Raw genomic sequence first — 23,221 nt, 5'->3', positions numbered from 1 at the left:
ATTTGGCGTCGCGGAGTCCAGTGTAAACCATGTAATTTATTATATAACTTCTTGAAAATTTACGACTTTAGTTCTTGCTGTCGCAGTCACGAAACAGATAACGCCATCCGTTGTTTGCAGCCACCTCATTTGCGGCTACCTCCTCACTACCGTAACGATGTCATTCTGTTTTAATGCGTAGTATTACTTGCCCAGCACCCCCCACCCCCTCCCACCACCACCAGCCGGGACAGTGTAACGCCCTGGATTTCAACAAAAATATAGATTTGGCGGAAGTAACCCCTTCAACCCCTATAATAGCGTAAATGTAGACAATATGTACAACAAAACATTGAAAAGCCAAACAATAAGAAAAACAGAAAAAAGAAAATCTTCTCAATAATGATCTGACCAAATCGAAAATATGCATCTCATACATCTCCCCCAAAACCAAAGGATAAACGAAAAAAAACGTTAAATAACGCGCAAAATACGGACACAAAATACCGAAAGTGGCGAACAGTGTAGGGCGTTGCATTTCCACAAAAATGCAGATTGGCCGAAAGTAACGCCTTTAGTGGTTATAAAAATGTAAATGGAGATAATTGGTCGGACATAATTTTGAAAAGGGAGAAAATAAAAAAACAGGAGAAAATAAGAAAAATAGGGAAACTAAAATTTTCAGAATAAATATAAAAAAAAAATAAAAAAATATACGTCATACATATCTCACCGAAAGTGCGAAGATTAAGGGGAAAAGTCCGCAAAACAACCTAGAAATACCAAAAAACAAATAGCGAAAATGCGAACCCAGCAATGCCCTACACTTCCAAAAAATGCAGATTTGGCGAAAGTAATGCCTTCAATCACTGTATAGCTTAAATGGAGTTAATAGTCGAACACAACTTCGAGAACCAAGAAAATAAGAAAAATATAACAAATAAAATTTTCACAAAAATGATATGAAAAAAAAAATGCAGTTTTATAGATCTCTCCTTTAACGAAGAATAAACAAAAAAGCCAGCGAAAGAACGTTTAAAATACGAATACAAATAGCGTAAACTGGGGGTATACCTTGCATCGTCGGGAAAAAAAAGTTACTGAGCGAAGTAAAGGCACTTCATCGCTATAATGGTATGAGTTTGCATCATTGGCGAAAAGAAACAAAAACGCCCGTGTTGTCGAGATTTCGGCGCAAGGCGCAAGGAGTTTTCGCCCTAAGTGGTCAAAATTCATCCGGAGCCCTCACAATGGCGCACCTCATCGCCTGTGTAGCATCGGCGGGTTAAATATCATCATCAATCAATCAAAGAAAACAAAAGGGAAATCATAAAGAATAAAACATTCCCACGTCTATCGCTCCTCATACCCATATTTTTGCTGCAAAGAACTCACACTCCAGACAAACGGCAGAAGAATGCAAGCATTCGCACACATATGTCTGAATTTATGCAGATTTCTCAGTATGTTTTCATGCTGCCCCAGACTTTTAAACCATAATTTCAATCCGTATTATGGTAAATATCAAGATGTCATTCGGGAACGCACATAGTGTTCATTAAAGTTCCCGCAGTCCGCTTAATTTAGCCCTGCGTGCGTACTCGTCTATGGGTGTCGTAAAAGCACACGTCAGCAAATCGTCTAAGAAACGGCACTTTCGAACGCAACTTTACGGCCAGTAAATTAGTGTGACAGAGCAGGCACAAAATGCTCATGTAGTCAAGACTCTTATCTGATAACGTACTTGGACCATATTTCCAACTCCCTTCAGTGTTTGGCGATTAAAACGAGCAGGAGCGCTGTGTCCCCCGCAGCTGAGAGTGACGGTCTATCTGAAAGGGACACTCACGTGTAGCCGAAGCTGTCCAGGATGGCCACTTTGTCGATGAACCACGAGTCTTTCCCTCCGTAGATCCACCCTCGATATTTAGTGTACTTGATCACGACCCGCGTGATGTTCACCACGGCCGGGTGAGCGGCCACCAGGACCTTGTCACCCTGCCCGGCTTTTAGCTCGTGGCCATCACTGCATTGTTTCACAGAAGACACGTTAGTCACCCCGAATGCAACACCACTTGTTCTTTGCTGCAGTATGTTTCCATAGAGGGCATAACGCGCGCGCACACTTACACGCAGGCATGTGCACCTGTTCTGTTCACGCGTCGTCACGTCCTCCATTACGCGATAAGACGTTAGCGCAGCACCCACGACGCTATCTTTGTTCCGTCGCTGGCCACGTGCTGATGTATCATTGTGAAGCGCATTCGGCTTGTACTATCCAGATCCAAGTTCGATTGCCACAAGAACGCCAGTGTACCTAATCCCCTGCTCTACCAATCAATTTAATTAATAGGAAGTGCTCCACATACGCACTGTGGCCTAAATGCCTATTTGTGTGAGTGACTTTTCTCATTTAGCGGCCATTTTTTCAACGGACAAAGTGCGTTTTTCTGCAATATAGCACTTCAAGGTTTTACACTAAAAATGCTCTTTTTTGTATATTTGTCCTTATGCGGAAGCTAAGTGCGCGTTAAGAATAGTCATGAAAGGCGGACTGATAACGGAAAAGCCGTTTAACTAAGAGTTTATTTCTTAGAAAAAGAAGCGAAAAGAAAATGTGGGTACTGCCGCGAAAAAAGCATGCACATGCGATATCGAATCGACTGTATTGTCATTAATCAGGGCACTTTGTTAGGGTACAATAACGAAACCTCAAAACGATCGAGAAAATGAAGACCAGTTAAAACCGATTTGCTACATTGGGACCCGGGTACTGCCACTGGGATGTTTGTCCCGCCCTTCTTTGCTTTATTGCGGAAACAGGTCGTTTACAGTTAGGAAAGCGTTTCACCTACTTTCTTTTTCGTGGATGTTAAAGTAGCCATTGTTGCATCGGTATTGATTTTTGTTATTTTTTCAGATTCTCGAAATTGTTAGAATTACTTTGCCCAAAATTTTCTCACTTCGATTCTTGCTTAGTTTTAGTTCTTAACCTTCTTCAACTATGACATCCCAACCTGATTTCGCAAATCCCTCAGAGCAGGCACGCGCCATTGTCACCATGGTTCCAACCAACCAACATTATTATCGCACTTCAGCGGCTCGTGACGTACTTAGTACCCGCAATCAGACTCTGTAAACACAAGGAACTAACAACTACTCCTCAAGGCTCTCACACCTCCACGCCACCTCAGCACCTTCCGGAACATAACTAGACCACAAATCGCCCCAACACTTGCACTGTGCCATAGATGATGATAAAATAGTATTACCCGCAAAGCACCCCCTCATGTCATTATGGTCACCACCCCATCACAGCCAATCCCAACCACATCTGGCAATGCCTCTAATTTTCTCGCTTTCGTACATTCACTCCTCCTTAACACGGCACCACAACTTCGATTGACTCCATATCACTGTCACAGGATACCGTCTGCGACATTTCCATTTATGCTAAAAAATCATTTATGCTAATAACAACCTCCATGAGGACTGAGCCACCCCTTCTCTTGTCCCCCTTCTTTCCCGAATGGCCACAGACCTTTGTTTCTATTAAAGCTTGCAACAACAACAACAGCCATAACAAAAATTCCCTGGAACCCGTAAGTATGCTTCCGATGCTCGAGTGCGCAAGAATTATTTCTCCTGCTTGCATTGTGCACTAACGGAGCACCAGCCTTGTGGGAGCATAGGCGTAGTCAACCGCACTTAGCCGCTGCAGAAACTATTGGTACAGCCAAATTAGAAGCACATTCCATACTGACACAACGAAACAAGCCACACCAAACACCTCCAAGGACCACCAGAAAAACTGACGGCTTCACCTGGTGGCGTGTTTCCAAACGCTTCGCTGCACAGAGCACGCACGTGACATGTGTGATGTCACTGCGCGCGCTATTCTTTTAGGCTCCTGCTAAAACAAACCCACCGTTCTGGCTCTGTAGCCTTGACGTAGAGCACTGAGTGCTGGCGCTGACGGCTTGGGTTCGAACCCCAGCAGGTCTATCTCGTGGGTTATTTTTTTTTTAATTGCGTATATTTTCCTAAATATAATTTTTTTTATGGCCTTCCCTTCGAAATAAAGGATTACAACAACAACAACAAATCTCAAATCTACGCTTTGTTTTTGTTAATAATGGTGATTTGGTATGTTTTAGGTCGCTTTAGGCTTGGGCGCAGCCAATGACCACGTTGAATTACCGTTTTCCATCGCGAGAACAGACATGTCACTTGGGTGCTCTGTGCAGCGAAGCGTTTGGAAATACGCCACCTGGTGCTCTACGGAGCCACGAGTCACGCGGTATCGTGGAGCCACCATAGGCGCTCTCTAGTTTTGTTTTTGTTCTTTGTTTTTCATGCTTTATTTCTCCTCTTGCACAATTTCAATCAAAAGCAAAATTGCACCCGCACATACAATTTTGTGGAAATCCAATGGTCACAGCGCCGGAATTTTCGCCTTATGGGGCACATAACCTCATCGTTTGTAGTATTGGGCTGGGCATAGCACAACAAGCAACTAACCCTACAGCAAGTTTTGCTAAAGGCACATAACACTTGAGCCTTAATGATTCCAATCGGGTCTTTAGCTATCGTGTTGGTTTAGCAGAATTGAACATTTTCGCCCATTATATATATATACCACCAGTCACAACGCAAACCAAAATAATATCCGCTAAAGCAAGGATTCCATAAAGATGTTCATAGCAATTACCAAAAAAAATGGTTCCCTGAATTTGTGCTGCAGCAAAAAACAAACACTCAAAGCTGACGTTTACCTGCCTGAAAACGTACTTACGTTGTGACGCTGAACGTTTCGTTAGCGCCTGATTCGGCGAAGAGCTCGAGTTCAATTTTCCCCCATGACGGTTCCTGGTCAGCCGAGCTGTTTACAATGAGCTTGTATTGGCTGGCTGAAACAATAGGGCAAACAAGAATAAACAATGAGTAACAGTGCACCGAAAACCTACAATTTTCTCAGAAGTGCAGCCACAATTAGCGTATACCTTCTAAAGACGCTATGTGGACTACGGAGCAGAGGTCGTTATACCAAGCCGCGCCTATCAAAACTATGCTGCTTCCCTTTATATGCATTCGTCGTGAACGTTACCTCGCAGGTCTTATCTATGCTTCCTAAGTGACAAAGGGAAAAGTTTCGCGAAAACTTTTTTTAACGCGATAGCGTTACTGGCCTCACTGAGCGATGTTCTGCTGGAGCTACGCGTACGCAGGAGCCATGCCCATCAATCATCCGCGAAAACGCGTCAGCCCTTCATCACCAGAAGTGACGACGGCACCAAGGTCACGTTATTGAATAAAAAAACAATGTTGCTAAAAATTAAATCTACATTCTAAAAAAAACAGTGGAAGGGCTACGTAATGAACAGAAATGAACCACAATATGTTCGTGTGAAACACTTAATTCAATAAACTTCTTTACAAAGAGCGTAAGTGGGGAATAGGCCTATGTGGGATAAAAAGAAAGGGGGTTAGAGGGTATCTACATGTGGAACGCTACAACAGTAGTCCACACAAAGTGCCACAAGCTAGGGAGTGTGGCGCGGCGGGGAATTGTGGCTGGTGGGTTATCCGCTCTTCGTACGTACGAGCCGTTATCGAGTATTTGTTGCAGACAGGCTGAAGTCCTGCACACTTTGGCACCAATTGTAGACAGCCTATGCAAGTAAGTGCTGGGATTTCATGGCGACCCTGGACACAGAGCGATTGTGCTTACATAAAACATGTAGGATTCGTCAGATTGAAGAGTTCCGTCCGCTGACTCAACGGTTCAAGGCACCCTCGTTAGGGCGCCGAACGTCTTAGTAAGCTCTAAGGTGGGAATCGTCCAAGCTGACCGGTTTTTTGGGCCTGTTGTTATTTTAATGCAAATAGTCGACCAATTGTGGCCATAGGGTGCTCGCCGCATTTAGAGGCACACACTGCGCGATAAAGCGATACCTCGGGAAGCACTGACCGCAGAAGGGCTCATCGTGGCGCGTCATGAGGAACATGCGGCCCCGCGCCTTGGAGCGGTCGGCGAAGTAGCCCATGTAGCTGCAGTCGGCCGGCCTCTCGCACGGGAAGCAGTCGCCCTGCTGGAAGCTCTCGTAGCTGGCGCACTGGAATGCCGGGAATGGACACAGGGGACTAGCTGACTCGGTGAACAGCTGCAGGGCGCGACGGTGGTGGCACAGGCTTTGCCAGTGGCCCCCTGCACAGCAGCGCCGCCACAACACGTCACCATCCTGCTTATGGATCTGGTTACTGCAATATGGTTACTGTTAACATGGGTGTGGTACCTGCAACGTGGTAACTGTTAACAGTAACATTAACAGTAACATAACCTGAACTCTGGGGTCCAAAGAGAAGGGGGCTGTTCTATTTCGTTAGTATGTTCTGTGCAGTGCATTGCTATTAAATCCAGATCTTCTTATCAAATGGCCGTTTTTGCAGTGAGAGTTTTGGGCTGTGTTGAGCAGCCACCCATGCACTTCGACCCTGAATAATTAATCGATTCCGGCCCGAGAACGGATACAACCGCTGTCCACATAGAAGTCATGGTCTGTGTTCCTTGCAACCGTAATTTTAATCTCCCGCCTCACTGGTAAGGTTGGCGACGACTTCGACTCTGAGTCAAACGAGCCAACAGGCAGACGGGCGTGCCGCTTGACTTGTTTTGAAACGCTGCCCCATTCTTTCCCCCGAAAGGTTCCAACTATTTGCATGCCTGGAGCAAACAATAGAATGTTAATTAAGTCTATTTCAACCAGCTGTAGTTCAAGTTATTATCAGACGTAAGTAGTTAAAAAAACAGTGTCCTTCCACTCTGTGAAGAAGTATAACCAAAATAGCTATGGTGTTGATCCTCAATGTAAGCGACATAATGCCTTCAACATATGGTACTCCTTTCTTGTGAATTACTTGAATAAAACTTTATTCTAGTGGGAAAACATGCGGCTGCCCGTTTCCCGCCCGAAGAAGCCCATGTATTGACAGCAGACGAGAATTACACAGTAATTACAACTTCACTGTGAACTATGTAATTTGGAAAAGCAAATAAAACTGAAGTCGAGAACATGACGGAATCCCGTCTGGCCGGGAGGGTACATTCGGAACAAAAAATAGACGCCGCCCTGTTCAAACAAAAACGTACTGACGTTTCGGCTTCCAGCACGGAAGCCTTGTTTACAATGAATGGCTCACCAGAAGTGGGTCGTTTAAGTGGGCTTGAGTACTGTGCCAGCCGACAAAGACAATGCTACCGTTCTTCTTGATAGAGCCTACTACGAGAACAAGATGCTTCTTCTGCTTGATGACAGTGACACGTATATCCGCCTGAACGAGGATACGACGCTTAAGGTGGAAAGAAAATTCCAAAAGCTGCTGGCCGGCGTATTCCTCACCGTTCACCCGAACCACAAAGCACTCTACTACAAGCTCCTCAGCCAGAATGGATCCGCACCTGCACTTAATTGACTGCCAAAAATCCAAAAGCCAGACGTCCTAATGCGCCCCATTGTTGATTATACACGTTCTCCACTGCACAGCCTGTCGAAACTCCTCCACCAAGTTCTGGCTCCGCTCGTCGGTCAAGGGACCACTCACGTTCGTAATTGTTTCGATTTTTTTTAGAATACTCGCACCACCGTAATCGAAAAAGATGACTTGCTGGTGTCATTCGACGTGGAGTCCCTGTTCAGGAGCGTTCCGATTAACCTGGCTGTATGCACCGCTGCTCTCAAGGCTGGTGAGACGTTGCTGCAGAGGTCCCCGAAAGATGTACCAGATCTACGCAGGCTTCTGGATTTTTGCCATACGCGCTTCGTTTTTATGGGTCATTTCTACAACCAAAGCCATGGGACTCCAATGGGTGCCGCTATTTCGGTCACGGCGGCGAACCTGACGATGGAAGTGCTGGAAGCATTGGCGCTACCCTCCTTTGCCCTTCACCCGAAAGTGTTCCTCCACTATGTCGACGATTGTTTTTGCGTCGTTCAGAAATATGTGGCGAACAGCTTTCCGGCCCCCCTAAACAGTATGGAACGTCCCATTCAGTTCACGTTAGAAGAGGAGGTCGATGGCAAACTTCCTTTCATGTACGTTCTCGTGTCTCGGCAGGGCGAGAGTCTACGTTTCAACGTATACCGTAAAAATACCCACACAGGCCGCTACCAGAACTTCAGCTCTGTACAATCCGCTTCCTACAAGAGGGCTGTTGTTAGCACGATACTGCAGACGCGTGCTAAAAGATTGTGTTCGAAGCCTGAGACGGCAAAAGTACGGGAACACATGGCAAACTCCGGTTACCCCTGGCACTTTATAAGCGCAACGGAACGCTGACTGACACGACGGGGACAATGAGACGCGCCTCCTCCCCCGGTGAAGTGCACTGCCGTACCATACAATCAAGGAACAACCGAATGTTTGGTATGTATACTACGGGAATATGACGTGCAGGTGGCCCACGTTCAAGCTAGGAAGATGCGCCATGAGCTCGTGAGAGTCAAGGACTGCTTGCCCAAGGAGCGTTTCCGCGGTGTGGTATACCAGATACTTTGCGCAGACAGCAGCGGCCTTTATATCGGAAAATCAGGGAATTACAGGAATCGTCTGCAGCAGCACGCCGGTGGCGTAAAAAAAATAAGAGCGTCCGCAACAATGCTTTAGCCGAGCACGCCGTCGTGAATGACCACAAGATTGATTGGGACAACGCAAGAATCGTGGCAACAGACAAAATTACAGCATCACGGCTACATCTGGAATCACTAATCATTCAGACCACATGTAACGCAGTCAACCATAACGACGGAAATCTAAACCCGATCTACGCACGCTCTTTGCAGTGATTACTCAAGCCCACGTAAACGCCCCACTTCTGGTGATGCATTCATTGTGAACAAGGCTTCCGTGCTGGAAGCCGAAACGTCAGTACGTTTTAAAGCAAAGCTTTTTACCTCTACCCCCCAAGGGTTCTTTCGCGACCGTTGGTGTCACCAGAAAACTCCAGCGAACAAATAAAAGAATTTACTGGTAGCGCCGGGAATCGAACCTGGAACTAACAGTCTAACAAAGCGAGAGCCCGTTGTCTTGCCGATTTAGCTACGAGCCCAGTTTTTTTTATTACCGTTTTTCAAAACACACATCAAGTCAAGGGTAGATTAAAAACCGTCTGCCATGCTTTGGCTGACGGAAAAACTTAAAATAAACATCAAAAGTACACAGTTCTTTCAAAACTGGCAGCCATTCGTGGTCAGGGTCTCGTAGCTTGTGGATCTCGTACAGCATGGTTATACTTTGTGCAAAGTACTTGCTCACACTAAGCGCTTCAGGATCAGCATGGCGTACGGCCATCCTCGACCTCGAAATGGCATGCAGGCCTAGGGCCATGATAAGATCGTACGGCACACTGCTATCACTTTGTACAGACAGAAACCGTATACCATCTGGTGAAACGGGCAGGTCTTTCTTTAAAGTCCTTTGCAAGACATCCCAGAAAAAAATGGCGTCCCAGCACTCCGTGAAAACATGCTCAACTGTTTCTGGTTTTCTACATAATGTACAATTTGTTGGCCAGGGAACAAACAAACCTTTTTCTTCCATCCAAGTTTTAACAGGGAGGGTGTTGGTGTGCAACTTAAAGAAAAATGTTTTCACGGACGCTGGGACAGCCATTTTCTTTACCCGAGATAAAACATCCTGACCAAGAACAGAGCTGTATAACGATCGATACAGGGGTACCGGGAATAGCATTTCTTTCCAATTCTTGGTGAGCGTCCTCCTCGATACGGTTGTTAGGTATTCGAGGGAAAACCGCACAGAAAGAAACTTGACCGAATCCACTACATCCCTCATGTAGGCTTTGATTGTTCCACATCTTTCATTCGCAGAGGAGACAATAAACATGGGCAATGAACTGGCTAGTGATCTTTGCATGAAAGTTCGTAGAAAGGGCTCTTGCGAGTCTCGTAAAAACAAAAACCGGTTGACAAGCTGTCTGGCATAAATGTGACATAGGCCGACACCACCTTCCCTCACCCGTCGAAAGAGATTAGTTCTACTACAGCGCTCCCACACCGATGACCATATGAAGACAGCAAACACACGATGTATTCTCTGAACACGAACTCTAGAGCAATGAAGGACTTGTAACACGTACCACAGTTTGGCTAAAAGAAAAAGATTGCAGACTGTGGCACGAGCAAAAACCGACAATGCGCGACCACCCCACTTTGTTGTCTTTTCACGCAACCTTGCTGTTTCCCCTTCCCAGTACTCGTCGTTTTGTTCGTACTGGTCCAAAGGTAAACCCAGATAGCGCACCGGCGTGCGCGACCACACCACGTTCTCAAACACACAAGGTGCCGATTCCCACTCCCCTTGAAAAAAAACCGGTACATTTCGACCAGTTAACAGAACTATTCGTCACATGACAAAAATCCTTGGTTATCCTTATCGCTTTGCTAATACTTTCCTTGTCTTCACAGAAAACAGCTACGTCGTCAGCGTATGTAAGCAGTTTCACCTCATTCCAGTGAAAACGAAAGCCCCGCAACTCAGTGTCATGAATTATTTTTAAACAAAATGGTTCCAAAAACATACAAAATAACAGAGGGGAAGCAGGGCATCCCTGCCTGACAGAAGACAAGATGGGTATACTTTGTGTGACATTTTTGTTGACAATTAATTTTGTTGAGCATTGACTGTACGCCATGCGTACTCCCTCCACCACAACCTCACCCACATTTACATGTTCCAGAACGCAAAACAAAATATCGTGACACACTGTCAAATGCTTTTTCATAATCGATTTGAAGCATGGCAACTCTTTTACAAAATAAATAACAACATTGCAACACGCTACGCGCAACGTGAACATTAGTTAGTAAACTTCTGCCCCGTATACCGCACGTCTGGTGCGGACCCAATACATCTCTTATTACTCCCTGCAGCCTTTGAGCAATTATTTTTATTAGTACTTTGTAATCTGTATTAGCCAAGGTTATTGGCCTAAAGCCAGTAACAGATTGGCGTTTCATGCTGTCTTCGGACTTTGGGATTAACACAGTGTGTGTTCGCACAAAGGAGGGCGGCAGTACTTGCGTTTGATACGCTTCGCTAAAGACCAGAAACAAAAAAGGGGCCACAATCTCTATAAACTTCTTGTAGAACGCTGCACCTAAACCGTCAGGGCCCGGAGATTTCCCCCCTTTTAAATCCCTTACGGCTCCCTCGACCTCGGCTAACATTATGGGCTCTTCTGATCTCTTTTTCACATCATCATCTAAGCGGGGCATGAATTGAAGGAAGTCTTTTTTGAATTCATCAACTTTCGGTGCAGCGTACCTAAACAGCTGCTGGTAATGTTCCACAAAGGCTTTTTCGATTCGCACTTCATCCCGCGTAAGTTCACCACGCCACAGTATTTCCTCGATTGCGTTCCTTTTTGCGTAGCTTGCCTCGTCACTCAGCGACCTTTTAGTGGGGGCTTCCCCGGATGAAAACTTCTCAGCCCTTGCCCGAATGGTTGCCCCCCGATATCTCTGTATGTCTATCGCCTCTAACTTACTTTTAATTGTCCTTATATCATCGCGAAACAGGCCTGGGCTTTCGCACTCAAGCTTCAGTAACTGCTGTAAATTACCTTTTAGCTTGTTTTCTCTTTCCCTCTCTAGCCGTTTGATTGCCGTTCCTCGTTCTATTGCACACATTTTCCATTCTTGTTTACATAGTTCCCATTTGGCACCCCAGTTCATGTGTTCTACGTTCTGGTATTTGCGGAATACTTCTTCCACTGTTTGGGTGAAGTTCTTGTCGTCCAATAACTGCGAGTTCAGTTTCCATAATTCCCAACTGAACTTTTTGGAATTGTCCCTTTTCTTTCCCAACAAAAACGAAACCAAACAGTGATGGCTAAAAGCTAGGAGCCCACGCGAAGACGGGGGAAGACAGGTGGTGTACTCACCAAGCACATCTACGGGTTTACCCCCTGCATTCTCGCTGAATGCTACGTGAAAGCGTCACGTGACCACTCACGCCCGTCTAGCGGCCCTGTGCGCACCTTGCTCACGTGCTAAGAGTTACAAAAATTAAAGGAAGCTCACACCCATGCATGGTATCTCCCATCTAGTACCCCAATGTGCTAAAGCCTGTGGCCTGCAGTGTTCACGTAAAAAATCACAGCTCGTTGTCGTCCGCCCTCACGCCCAATCAAGGAATACATTCAAATACTCTTTGATGGCCAGGCCATCACTCCAAGCCCCAGCATCAAGATCCTGGGCCTGCATCTCGAGGCTAACACCAAGAGTGACGTCTCCTTGCAGCGCCTCAAAAAAAGCATTAATCAAATCATACACATGATCAGGCGAGTTGCCACCAAGAAGTGAGGCCTAAAGGAATCCGGTACCTTTCGATTAAATGAAGCTTTTGTCCTCTCGAGAGTCACTTACGTCAAACTCCTGTCTTCTTCTCGACAAGGAAGACATAGAGATGCTTTATACAATGATTAGAAAAGTGGTCGAGCAGGCCATTGGTATTCTCATGAGTGCGTCCACACAGAGGCTTCTTAGCACGGGGCTCCACAACACGGTGGAAGAGCTGGCAGAGGGCCATCTTTCTAACCAGAAGCTCCGATTGAGCAGAACTGTGGCGGGTCGCCGCATCATTCACCAGAGTAGCTGGGCAGCACAGAATGTCACTGCGTTTGATGTACTCCCGGACTCTTGGAGGCAAGAAATAAAGATGCTCTCTTTGCTTAGAAATATGAACCCCTCACACGACGAGGGTCGCCGACAAGTCCTGGCTCAAGCGTTCAACACCACCCTCGGTGGGGATCATGCAGTTATCTACACAGACACCTCGAGAGTTATCTACACAAACATCGAGGGCAGCAATACTCCATCATCGTGGCTACCTCCAGAACCAACCTCCTTGTGTGTACCTCGCTTAGGACCGAAGAAATGACGGCAGCAGAAGAGGCAGCCATCCCCTTGGCTCTCACTCAACCAGGGGTTCGGAGGGTAGTCACCGATTCCCAGCAAGCCTAATGGAATTACCAATCGGGTTGGGTGTCCTGCACTGCACTGCGCGTGCTAAAAAACCACTCCCCAAACGGTTCCATTCAGCTCATCTGGACACCCCCTCACGCTTCAACGGACGGCAACAAATACGCCCACCCAACAAGCCTGCGCGTTTACCTCCTGTGTTATGGAGCTGCACGAGGACAGTCACCTGCTTGTCACGTTCAGGGAGATAACCCAGCATTATCGCCTTCTGAGATAGACCGTACCTTCCCCTTACCCTGACCTTTCCAGAGAACAACAAACTACCCTACGGCTCATACAATCCGGGCTCCTTCCCACAGCCTACGCGTCTTCACTCAATGTATCTGAATCGCTACGACGCTGAATGTAAATTTTGCTCAGAATTAGGAACACTCCGCCCCGTAATCGGGGTGTGCGACTTTAGCCCTGAGCACACTCCTCTCTTTCCGTCAACTACCCAACAAGAGTAATAGGAGATGCTGCTGTCCAGGCCCTCTCTACCTACCCAGTTTCAGCGGGTGGACAGAACACAGGCCGCGCGGACTGCATATGGGCCCCACAGAAGAAGGAATCACTCCCCAGGGATGCACTCTGGGCCGTTCAGAAATCTGAACAGAAGTATTTCTTCCTTCTCCTCCTTCTTCTCTGCCGGAAATCTCGTCGCCACCGTCCGCGGCGCAGAGACGGAGAAGTCAGATCGTCTAACACCGGGTTGGAGATTACTTTTATTTTATAAAAAAAGTTTCCACTCTTGTGCTACACCATTACAACTCAACCAAACACCGTTCATGGATTATGCATTGATTTAACCTTACCAAAAATATCTCTTTGAAGTAATAAAGGGTGTGGTTAAGTGCATTTCACTTCTCTCTAGTTTTACTGTTTGTAGAGCGATGTGAGTGAATTTAAGTGACGTCGCATGGGTAATCGTTATGGGTGCCACTTACAGCTTTGCTTTCCAACCACATTCACGGGGTGGATTGGCGCAATTTTTTTTTTGTTTGGACTTGTCGGCGTCTCCGTTTTGTTCTAGCAAATAAAACTAAGCGTAATGTACTAGTCGTTTTAGCGATTAATTGTAACATAATTTGTTTTAGGATATCTTCAATAGGAAAAGAGTGACTAGCCACTTTCTGTAATGGCCACTTTCTGTACTAGCTACTTTCTCCGCAGCTGGACGCGCTTTACTGTGCAACACTCAACGCGGGAAAGCCACCTTATGAAGGGCAAGCTTACAATGATCCCCTTAAAGTCGCGTTCACCTCTAAACACTTGTGCATTGCTGGGAAGACATTTATTTATGGAAAGTATAAGCCGTCGTATAATAAAATATGAAGTCCCCAAGACGTTTTTATTTTTGTGTGAGTTTTCCATAGGCTCAAGGTGTGGCTTACAGTTTTAGGATCCCGGGAATTTGAGTGGGCGCAGACACATGGCAATACACTCGCGTGCAATCTTTTTCTACATCGCTCTGTTGCCGGAAACGATCAGCTGGATCCTAGCCACAGACGGCTTTGCTGTAAAACGGTAGTTATGATTTGACAGTTATTAAAGGTACCGAAGTTGCCACTCGCTTTCCTGTACGCCCCCCAGACATGTAAGCAGGGCAAGGCTGTACGTGATATAAACACCCATTTTATTTTAAATTTCGTGCTCCTTGCATGCTCCCTATTTTAAATTTCGTGATCCTAACCGACGATTCTCTAAATAAAACCTTAACAAATATCGGCTCAATGTATTTATCCCCACATTCCGCCCAGCCGGGTAATAAAAGGCAACGATTCTTTTTAGCGTTTTCCGAATGTGCAAATTTGGTTCCAAAGGCGCAAATGTTTACCGACAGCCACGAGGGCCACAGGGGTGCTCACAGAAGATGTCGCTGAGGGCTCCAACGAAGACGCTGTTGCATCCCAACTGCACCTTGCCGCCATTGGGGTAGTAGTCGACGTGTCCCAGGGGTTCGAAGGCACCCAAGCCTCCGCGCAGGAAGCTGTCTCCATTGGAATGAATCACGTCTACAAGCTTGGCGTCTGACGGGTCCAGCCGAGACGCCTCGTCGTATCCTTCGAACAGCGGTGCAGCCGGGTCCAGCCCTTCGAATCATGCATGTAAAAACAGCACTGCCGTATACAACACCCGTTATACGTGACAAATTGGGCGTAATTAAAAATGTCTTAGTTGCGCCCGCTTGTGCTCCTGGTATCGGCAGTGTTATTAAGAACCATGCCGAAGGAAGCTTCGAAGTTCGGGCTTTCCGCATGAAATGAAGACGTGAGAGCGCGCCGTAGTGCCGTGCACTAAAAATTTTCGAGACAGTCGATGGTTTTGGGGGCTCTGAAGAAAAATGCAAGTTTTTTGCAGTGATTGTCGTGTCTGAATGAAAGTCATGGATGAACACAAATCTCAAATGATTAAGCTAGACATAATAGAGCACCGACGTAAATTAACGTTTTTAAATTTTTCGCTCGTTTGTAGATGCTATCCCGTGAATCCTAAAGAACAAATTAAAACAAGCCAACGTGCTGCCCATTATGAAAACAGCGCTATTTGTACTATCGGCTTCGGTATCGGCCGGTAGAGCTCTGGAGCAAGTGTGGGTGCTCCAACGCAAAAGAATAGGTCAACGTATTTTCTCTCGAAGCAGGACGCCAGCCTTGTCGTTGGCCTCGAAATAATACAAGGTCACACTTTACTATTCTACACGCCACTTCCTCTTAGCGCAATCAAAGAGTAGTAATGCCGCATCATGCACGCCACTAACTGCCCAAGGGTAGAGGCTGCGGTGGGAAGGGGATTATAGGCGCCACAAGCCCCCTCAAAATGTTCACTTTGTGTTGCTATTTCTTTCTCTGCGTGGTCTCGTAGGTTTTGTTCCATATTAGCACGGATGTCTGTGAGAGCGAGCGAGGACAGCTGCGAGTTTTAGCTGGAAGCCTCTCTGTCACACACCTCCGTCAGCCTGTTTCACGTCGCAGAGAGACTGGGCGGCAGTTTTCAGGTGCCGTTGTGGAGGAAAACCAGGTTTTTCATAAGGAGTGCATTCATTTTATTTATTTATAAGTGCAACTCAGGTTTTATTCTCTTGCCTTTTCCACATGAGTTGCGCCGGTGAAACAAAATGGCGGAGCAGCATAGGCATCACCCACAGTTGGTGTCGCCTTCTTGAATGAGTCAGACAGACAAATTACAAGTCTGGTCTGCTAAAAGGACTGATGTGTCCCGATTCCCGCGATACCAAATTTATAGGTAACTTCAAATTATCTCCAAACTGAAGAAAACAGATTAAGCGGTGACGGCTCCCCGACAACTTTCTGATCAGTTCTCTAAATGGTGGTACCGAGGGATTATTTCCCCGCAGGCTCTCAAACTTCTCCTTCTAAATCCCCCCACCTCCCACGCGGAGCTGATTTGGACTCCTACCCATGCAGGGCTGGAAGGAAATGAAGTGGCTAACCCTGCAGCTCGAGAGCTAACCCACCGAGCCCGGCCAGGTCGCACCCTTTCCCATGGAGTTCAACCAACCCGCGGCAGCCTTCTGACTTTCCACGAAATCACTATTGGTCACTCTCTATCAGAGGAACGATACTGGCGCCTTCTCCAAACCAACACCCTCCCCTGTCGCCACAGACTACACGCAATTTATCCATCTGTATTTCCCTCTCTCCAATGCCCCGACTGTCGAGGCCACGAAACAGTTGCTCATGTAATTTGGCAATGCCCTCAAAACTCATTCTCTCTCATATCTTGTGTGGAGCACTGGGTGGCGGCGTTAGGCAGTTCGGATCCGCGGGTCCAGCAAGGACTCGCTGAACGAGCAGCCCAGGTCACCGGCGCCCCCAAAGCGCTGGTCACCACTCGTTGTTGACCCAACGGTTCCTGGATAAAGTTCTCTCTCTCTCTCTCTCTCTCTCTCTCTCTCTCTCTCTCTCTCTCTCTCTCTCTCTCTCTCTCTCTCTCTCTCTCTCTCGCTCTCTCTAAATGGCGGTATCGTTTTTATGCAATTGGCGTCCTCGGAACAAAGCCACCACCACTGAACACGACTGGGGAGATTTTAGCGGGGTTTCTATATCCGTTTTACCGTATCACTTGAATGCTACCGCGAACTTAAACCAATGATATATATCTTTTTAATTTGCATTGCGTCACTGCTCCATCTATCGCATCACAGCTGATATTGGTAGTGCGAAATTTGAAGATTTTTCAGTATTTCTTGCGTTTTTTCTGTTAAAAAAAATGACGTAGTTGGAACATAGCTGGATGAGTTATCAAAGGCAGTGTTCCTTCATACTGAACCAGGCTGTATTTTGTCTTCATTGCTCTTATTCCCGTGGGGCACCCCACCAAGTAGGATTGTTTCGGACGCTACTCGCGAGGCGGTAGCGTGCCCTCTATTAGCCGCTTGAAACCCCGCCCTGACGGGACAATTTGTGCAGCATGTGTAATGCACCCAAAGTCCCCGATACGAGGCCGCCATCGTCGCCTGTGCCACCTGCCCCTAGACACGCAGTAACGTGACACGTGGCCTCCCGAGGGAGGAATTGGGCACTTTCTCAGTAAGCCCATAATGAGCCTACTTGGGCCCACTGACCGGTGATCCTCGACAGGTTCCTCAGCTCGGCTCCGGCGAAGCCAGCCACGTGCGCGCCCAGCGAGAAGCCCACTAGGTGAAAGTCGCGGCGCCGCGCCCCCAGCCGCATGAGCCGCCGCACGGCCTGCGCCACCTGGCGGCCGACGAGGCGGGCGTTGGCGGCCGCCTGCACGTAGTTGGGCAGCGTGGCGCCTTTCTCCCAGTCCACCACCACCACGTTCACGTCCCCCTGCGACACGGTAATAGGCGACAGACAGCTTCAAGCACTGCTACTATAAAGAGAATTATGGCCGAAAACAAACACGGTAGAAATGTACTAGTCGTTACTTCCTAAAAGGACGCTTATATGGTGTTTTAGCTTGATCTCTGAATGGGAGCGGTGCCACTAATGCTTCCCCTAGAATGTTACTAAACGAACGAGAAAGGGGCCTTTAATTTTCACTACATTCAATTGCAGTTCAGCACACACACTATCGCTAAGATACCTTGCTATGTTTTGGGACACTTAATGGAGAATTAACTTCCCCTGCGCCAGGCCGCAGTAGCGTCAAGGGAATGCTTTTAAGGTATTCCACAGTCTCAAAAGGCTGGCGTTGAGGAAGGGCCTGGAAAAATTACAAAATAATAACCTTGGTACCGGTAGCAACAGATCAATTCACAGATTCATGTATGGGAAATATAGCACATTTCACAATAAGGGTTATTACGAGTATACGGTTTAGCAGGTTGAACGTGCTGCGCTGTGTTAACTGGTTTTATCTGACGTGTGACATACGTTCAATAAGCATTTATTATTACAAAGCTTTAGAGCACTGCATGGGCTGCAATTTCTAGGCCCGGCGCAGTAGTGGAAGGGGCCTGAAGAATTAAGCAAACAGACGCTCAGAAGAGGCCAGTTTCAAACTGTCTGGATTAGTCGGCGGTGTCGCTAAGAGATGCTTAGGCTTACCACCATTCCGGATATTTGATTGACGTATTTATAAGCGGCCCGGATGACGACTTCTAGCGCAGTCGGCACCCCCATTATCAGCTCCTTTTCTGCACGTGTAACTTTGTTTCACCGCACTTTCCATTTTGGTTACCGCCATAACGAGCTGTCGCTGTAGCTACCTGCGCCACTTCACGGCCGCAGCTATCGCGGTGTTTTGTCGCTCGATGCACCCCGCACTGTGCGGGTGGTTTCTGGGGCTGCGTCAATTGCGCTTGTCGAGTGCATGCGATATTTTTCCGCGCACGAAACGCTCAGTTCGGCTCACGCTTTGCTATAGTGCGGTGGCCACCAGCTGCATTTCATGTCCCACATCTCCGCACGCGCTCTCTTCTCTTTAATCTGCTGCCCTGCGTCAGCGGGTCGACGGCGAAAATTTGTTTACATGCACCGCCTATCTTGCTAACACAACAATAAAAAATTGAAAAGGTTGGCTGCCTCCGCAGTTCAAAAGACCGCAAGTTCAAAAGACTGCACTGTTTCTGCAGCCGCACGAACTAGAATTTTGGCGCAGCCATGGTGCCACCGCGCAAGGGCTTGGTCCTTGTTTGCTATCTGTTACCTTCTTGGGGTGTTATGTCACGTCTGCCGGTGCTGGTAAAGTGCTCAATGTCCTGATATGGCATAGCTTCAATCAATGAAGCATCTCATATTGCTTTAAAAATGAACTTCTCTGACCTCCGAGTTTGCAGAGCACGTCACAAGATTGTTAAGCCTATCCGAAAAGGACGATCGAGTATGTTGAATTTTATTCGAATATTAAATTATATGTGTACCTGACTAGGAGAGGACGCACCACATTGAAAGAGACACGAACTGCGATACATTAATTCAAACAGCTGTTTGATACAATATAATAATGACATCAATCCGGGAGCGACTAACAGGTATACTGCTACCGCTAGGTTACGACTTCGTACGCAATCTGTTATCCCGGATATAGCAGAGGACACGGGGCGGCGTGAATGCGCACTGACTGCGGTGAGCAGGGCGTCGACCATGCGTCGCACCCAGGAGCGCTTGCCGCTGCTTCCAAAGCCGTGGATGACGAGCTTGACCGGCTTGGAGGCGTTGAAGTAGGCCGCATCCCCCAGCAGCCTCGGCTCTCGGCTGCGCCGCGAACTCAGATAGAAGCGCGTGCCGATGCTGCCCGGTTCCTCGGGCAGCGCGTTCGGCAGACCCGAGCCGTTGTCCTCCCTGAAGTGGAGATTGGGATAGAATGGACTCAGCTGACTTGGCTTGGAACAATTAAGAGACGAGTAAGAACCGACAAAACCCGTGAATATTAAAATAGCCCTAAATATTACGCCGCGAAAATTTTCTTGCATCCTTTCCTTCTTAAAGCGATCGCAAAATACGCCTTTGTGAGCGGCTTGTACAAGCTGGTGTAACGGTCTGAAGGGACTCCAATCATGGCTGTTCCCTTAAACAATCCCCGTGAGCCTGTCAGTGAATTCTCAGCGAACTTCAGCTCCGCTACAAGGAGGCATGTGAGCATGTCATTGCTTAGCGAACTGTATGGTGACCAGTGATCTGTTTGTGGAACCTCGTGAATTATAAAGTGTTCTTTCTTTCCCTATCCCTTCTATTTTCTCCCTTGGGCCTCCCGTCTTGCTCTCTATTAATATTATTATTACTTCTACGTGCTTGCATCGAAAACATGCAACATTCACGCAAGGGTAGTCAGCGTAATACTCATAGAGTTATGTTTTATAACCAGGTGCCCAATATATAGGACATCTTTAAGTACAGTAAGGGACAATTTAAATGCGAGAACGAAAATATGAAAATAACATGGAAAATCGAAAAACACAGCTCGTGTAGGTCCAATAATGGCACGCTATTGGCATATTTGGAAAGTCACATTTGCAAACTTTGTTACTGTAATTAGCCACGCGTCAATTTGACTTGTGGGGAAAGAAACCGCGCTATTTGTGCGTTCTGGTACCGATTTCCATGATCACACTTCATTTGCCCATGACTGTATTGAATGTACTTGATATGAAGCTGAATTTTTTTTGTAATACATATCGTCTTCTAAATACCGCAAAACTCGATTTTACTCTGTCATTATATTCGTTTACGGTAATGCTGTTCTTAAAAGGAAAGCAGTTAAAGGAAGCTTCCACTTAAGAACACTCATTCCTAATTATCTTTGGACTGTCCTTTTTGTGAGCAGAATGCAGTGTTGATGCAGCAGGTTTTAAGAAACAAGAGTTGCTTCATTGAATCACCACTTTTAGAGTCATAGCTGGTAATATTCACTACGTACAACTTTTTGGCTAACAACTGCCCAGCTTTCCAAGATTCAGGAATAGAAGGTGTATAAAACCGGTGCCGTTTTTATTTCAAATCTCGCACACTGTTCTTACTCTTCCTTCTTCGTTATAAGTTATCCCAAATGACCGCCAAAATAGGAATGACTGGCCCGTGTTCTTTAGGGTCAGCATTGCGACGCATCAGGCTTAGGGCTGGCTGTAAAGACGAGTTATTCAGCAATAGGCACATTTATTGGCAGGTCATTCACTAACCCTACATTTTTTGCAATCTCTGTTTGTGCGAATGAGCTCATTCTGTTAGAAAAATGCCCGAAACAATACATTAGCTACCATCATGAGTTTAAACGAAACATGGCCTCGTTACGTCAAAAGTTTGTGCTCCGTCCGTAACAGTTGTCTTTGAATGAGTCATGCACTTCCTACGTGTCACCGTAAGCTCACCTGTAGCAGCCGAGTGAGTCGTAGCAGACGCCTCGTTCTGCCGTTGAAGCGCCAGCACTCCTGCGCACGCGCGAAACGTGCGTCCGTCTCCATTGGGTGATCGAGCTCGCCACCGCAGACCAGACTGCGTACGGGCTCGGCTCGTCGTCGAACTCCAAAGCAGCGGATGGCTTTGTGGTGTCGGAGTGACCTGTCGATACAAAGCACACCCACCCGCTCAGAGAAGAACCCCTCCCCCATTGCGGCCACAGCCCTCTCCTTTCACTGGACACCCCAAATCTGGCCTAAACAACGTGTAAGCAGGCAGGTGCATTGGAAACTTTAAGCACAATCACCGTGCAAAATTACACATTACGCTCTTCCTCGTGTCGCTCCTGCTCTTTGGTGCCCTTACGCGGCCTAGCGCCATGGCGCTCTGCGCTGCTGCTCCAATAAACCTTCACCTGAACTTACTTAACGTAACCCAAGACAAAGCTCCTTAGAGGTATATTTCTGTAAACTGAAGTCAGTAAAAAGCACGTTTATGCCACGACAATACGTTCGGCGAATTTAAATACTTAGTTGCAGTAACTTCTACGACCTCGTCAATTCATTACACGTTCAACAGCACGAAGTTCAGCACATCAAAAAAAGGCAGGTAAACGAAACTTTGCCTAGCTACATTTTTATAGCTCGTTTTAGACGAATGGAAGTAGTTTACAGTTGAAGCGACATCACTAGCATTTATTTGTCGTTCTTTATAATTTCTTTCTGCAGTCACGCATTAAGCCAGATATGACACCAACAAAGTGACCGCATAGGTACTGGCTCTGCTGTATCAAATCTGGCACACTAGCCTGTTGTGAGATGGCTGGCTTGAAATGTCATCCGCACGTTTTTGGTTTCCGGTCGTCGTATGATTTCCTCTTCGAAGTTCAAGTGGGAGGGAGCTCATCACTATAGTCTGAGTGACCGGTGCGAAACAACTGCAGCGTGGCCAGCCACGAGACGCTCATATGACCTTCACGACCTCAGGGACTGGGCAGTATAAACATTCATACCTTGTGTCATCGCGTTTATACGCTATCATCATCATCATCATCATCAGCCTATCTATTCCCACTGCAGGGCAAAGGCCTCTCCCATGGATCTCCAATTATTCCGGTCCTGTGCTAACCGCGGCCACTTTATCCCCGCAAACTTCTTGATATCATCTGCCCACCTAACTTTATGCTGTCCCCTGCCACACTTGTCATCTCTAGGGATCAACTCGGTTACCCTTAATGACCAACGGTTATCTTGCCTTCGCACTACATGTCCTGCCCACACCCATTTCTTCTTAATTTCTACTAATATGTCCTTAACACGCGTTTTTTCCCTGACCATGACTGTATAACTTTGCACCACCGAGACGTGAGCAGAACGTATGCAAACGGCATGTGCGCGATGCAAGAGTGCAAGAATTACAGCGTAGACCAATCAGCGAAACACACCTTAATATTTTTAGCACTGACACTCAGAAGATTTGGGGCCGCTGATAAGTGCCTCAATAGAAAGTATTCAAAATCTAAGGTTAGGAAAATAAAAACATAATAGAAGACCTTTTGGGAGATCTTTAAAGCGTATTTGTCCCTCGCGAACCTCACTTTACGCTCATCCCGATGAGCACGACTATTGCCCCGTGCGTGTGGTGCAGCTACTGCCCCGCCCCTCATTTTTTAACCCTCAGGACTGCCTGACCCGATATGCATAACACCGTAAGGTACCCGTCAGGCTGAGTTAGGTGCCACCCTACTTTCAGTGGCATACATCGGATTTTATTGCGGGGAATTCCGGACACAGAAATAAGGATACGGAAGAAGCGGTAATTAGCATGAAAGTAAATAACAATAAAGGAAATGACAAAAACCCAAGGATAAAGTTGAAGTTA

General features: G+C 46.8%; 1 protein-coding gene across 1 annotated transcript in view; it reads right to left on the bottom strand.

The window, feature by feature from the left end:
- Nucleotides 1-23,221, bottom strand: part of LOC144137603 (pancreatic lipase-related protein 2-like) — a 31,064-nt gene that overhangs the window by 5,081 nt on the left and 2,762 nt on the right. The window contains exons 2-8 of the mRNA XM_077669536.1: nt 21,313-21,502; nt 19,570-19,789; nt 17,605-17,833; nt 14,885-15,109; nt 5,951-6,187; nt 4,775-4,889; nt 1,829-2,005 (exon numbers count right to left, since the gene is read on the bottom strand). Coding sequence (XP_077525662.1) covers nt 1,829-2,005; nt 4,775-4,889; nt 5,951-6,187; nt 14,885-15,109; nt 17,605-17,833; nt 19,570-19,789; nt 21,313-21,502 — 1,393 coding nt within the window. The remainder of the gene's footprint in view (nt 1-1,828; nt 2,006-4,774; nt 4,890-5,950; nt 6,188-14,884; nt 15,110-17,604; nt 17,834-19,569; nt 19,790-21,312; nt 21,503-23,221) is intronic.

The sequence above is a fragment of the Haemaphysalis longicornis genome, unplaced genomic scaffold, assembly GCF_048455015.1.
Source record: "Haemaphysalis longicornis isolate Haplotype H1 unplaced genomic scaffold, Haemaphysalis longicornis Haplotype H1 scaffold_41, whole genome shotgun sequence".
NCBI classification, from domain to species: domain Eukaryota; kingdom Metazoa; phylum Arthropoda; class Arachnida; order Ixodida; family Ixodidae; genus Haemaphysalis; species Haemaphysalis longicornis.
The sequence above is the reverse complement of the archived record's forward strand: the minus strand, read 5'-3'. Positions and strand labels throughout refer to the sequence as shown.